Below are 2,355 nucleotides of genomic sequence, written 5' to 3' on the forward strand. Positions count from 1 at the left end.
TATATATATATATATATATATATATAATATACATATATATAATTTGTCTCTGTTCATTATGGTTTATTTACAGAGGCCATAGACAAAGTGTGGGAAAGCCAGCAGCAACACTTAGAGTGCATTCAGGATCCTCCGGACATGAATATGTACAGATTGGCTCGAACCACTACCATCAATGGCATTGACGTCCCTTGTTACAAATGTCTCCGTGGAAGCAACAGCCTGGAGGGATTCCACAAAGCTTTGCCTAACATGATTCCAGGTACAAGTTGAATTGCAGCTAGTTAATAAATAAATGAGTTTCCATCATCTGCATATTGCTCATAAATGCTACATCTGTGATCGCACTTACTCAAGATATTATTTTGTATATCATTGTTATCTTTACTATATGGGTGAATTCAGTTATTTGTAATCATGAGTTTAATGTAATTGCATTTATTTATTTAGTTAAAGGGTTAGTTCACCCAAAAATGAAAATTCTGTTATTAATTACTCACCCTCATGTCGTTCCAAACCTGTAAGACCTTCGTTCATCTTCAGAACACAAACTAAGTTATTTTTGATGGAATCTGAGAGCTCTCTGACGTCTCTGAGAAGCAATTCTTCTCCCCGAGTTACCGTCTTTTGGAGAGTACCCCAAAACGGAATCAGCATTGTTTACGTTCAGCATGCGCACAGTGTCTACTGAATGTAAACAACGCTGATTGCGTTGATTACATTTTGGCGTACTCCCCAAAAGACGGTAACTCGGGGAGAAGAATTGCATAATAAATTATGTTATTATTGTTTTCCTTGCGCACAAAAAGTATTCTCGTAGCTTTGTAAAATTACGGTTGAACCCCTGATGTCACATGAACTATTTTACAGATGTCCTTGCTACGTTTCTGTGCATTAATCGTAGGGATATGCCGGTATCAAATTTTCATGTTGTGATTAATTGCTATATATTTATTCACGGTATTTAGAAGTGCCCACGATAACGATATCGTGCATATTCATTACCGTGATATATCGCATTACCGAATACCGGCACAAGTCTAGTTGATCGTGGTATTTCCCTTGCTGTCTATGGGAGGGTCAGACAGCTCTCAGATTCCATCAAAAATATCTTAATCTGTGTTCCGAAGATGAACGAAGGTCTTACGAGTTTGGAACGACATGAGAGTGAGTAATTAATGACAGAATTGTTTTATTTTTGGGTGATCTAACCCTTTAATTAATTTTTTTAAAGGTCCCCACTGTGCAGCACGTCCCTGTCAGGTTTACCTGATTAGTGGAATCGCTCGCTGGAATTCAGACTGCAGTTCTGATGCTGTGTTCGGTGGCAAAGGTCGACGCCACAGACCGTACTCGGCCCCTCTAATTGATCGCCTCAACACCCGATGTCAGCAGCTGTTTGGAGAGACTGTAGAGGAGAATAGCCACGCACCTGCTAATGTGACGTCGAATGAGTTGCTTGGTTTGGAATACCTCTTCAGCCAAAGCACAGGAGAATCTGGTCCTTTCTCCCTCAGTGACATCTCCAAGGATGGACCCAGTCCAGAGGAAGAGGTGATCCAGCCTGGCCAGTCTGACCCAGATGAGGACGATGTGGCGTACCAGAGTGACCCAGAGGCAGATAACGACATAGTGCCTACCATCCCAGCCCACATCAACCTTACTACTGACGAGACCACTGCAGCTCACTCTCCAGCCTTTGTAAGTAACTTAGTGTTTACTAGGGGTGTAACTTAGGGAAGTAACTTAGATCTGACAATGCATCTGTAATATGGTTTGTTAAAAATAACAACACGTAAAACAGAGTTCGGCTAATGTATGTTTTTGTTGATGGATATGCATTCTGGCTTCGCAATACATTAACATAAAACAAAAAACGTGGACAAACCAGTCACTCTTTGTTCAGTGCGAGTGCCGTATGCTGGAATATGACCGGTCATTTATGCCGTCATCAGCCAGGTGTTGATAGCGCGCGTGCACAGGTGAGACCTGAACAGCACATGTTGCTATCTGTGTTTAAACTAAACTCGTGTAATCCTTGCCATTTTGAACTTTCAAGAGCAAGAAGACGTGACTGAGAACTCGCGTGCGCAGTGAGAAGATTTGTGTGTGTGCTCATCTGAAGCGGGAAACGCGTGTCTCAGAACGCGTGCAAATATTGAGTTAGTTTTCAAGTCTTGAGCTTGAATGGACAAATTCACACAAAAATTATGTAAAAATGCCTGTCTTGGTGAGTATCCTAGCAGACATAGTTGGTTGAACGCACAGTATCAGTGCACTGGATCCGTGCATTATCTTAAAGGGGTCATATGATGCGATTTCAATTTTTCCTTTCTCTTTGGAGTGTTACAAGCT

General features: G+C 41.4%; 1 protein-coding gene across 1 annotated transcript in view; it reads left to right on the forward strand.

Annotated features, from left to right (window-relative positions):
• Nucleotides 1-1,737, forward strand: part of LOC107745573 (uncharacterized) — an 18,907-nt gene extending 17,170 nt beyond the window's left edge. Inside the window, exons 10-11 of the mRNA XM_016559463.1 lie at nucleotides 74-262; nucleotides 1,235-1,737. Coding sequence (XP_016414949.1) covers nucleotides 74-262; nucleotides 1,235-1,737 — 692 coding nt within the window. The remainder of the gene's footprint in view (nucleotides 1-73; nucleotides 263-1,234) is intronic.
• The last annotated feature ends 618 nt before the right edge of the window (nucleotides 1,738-2,355 follow it).

Source organism: Sinocyclocheilus rhinocerous, unplaced genomic scaffold (assembly GCF_001515625.1).
Source record: "Sinocyclocheilus rhinocerous isolate Xijiao unplaced genomic scaffold, SAMN03320098_v1.1 scaffold1099, whole genome shotgun sequence".
Classification (NCBI taxonomy): Eukaryota; Metazoa; Chordata; class Actinopteri; order Cypriniformes; family Cyprinidae; genus Sinocyclocheilus; species Sinocyclocheilus rhinocerous.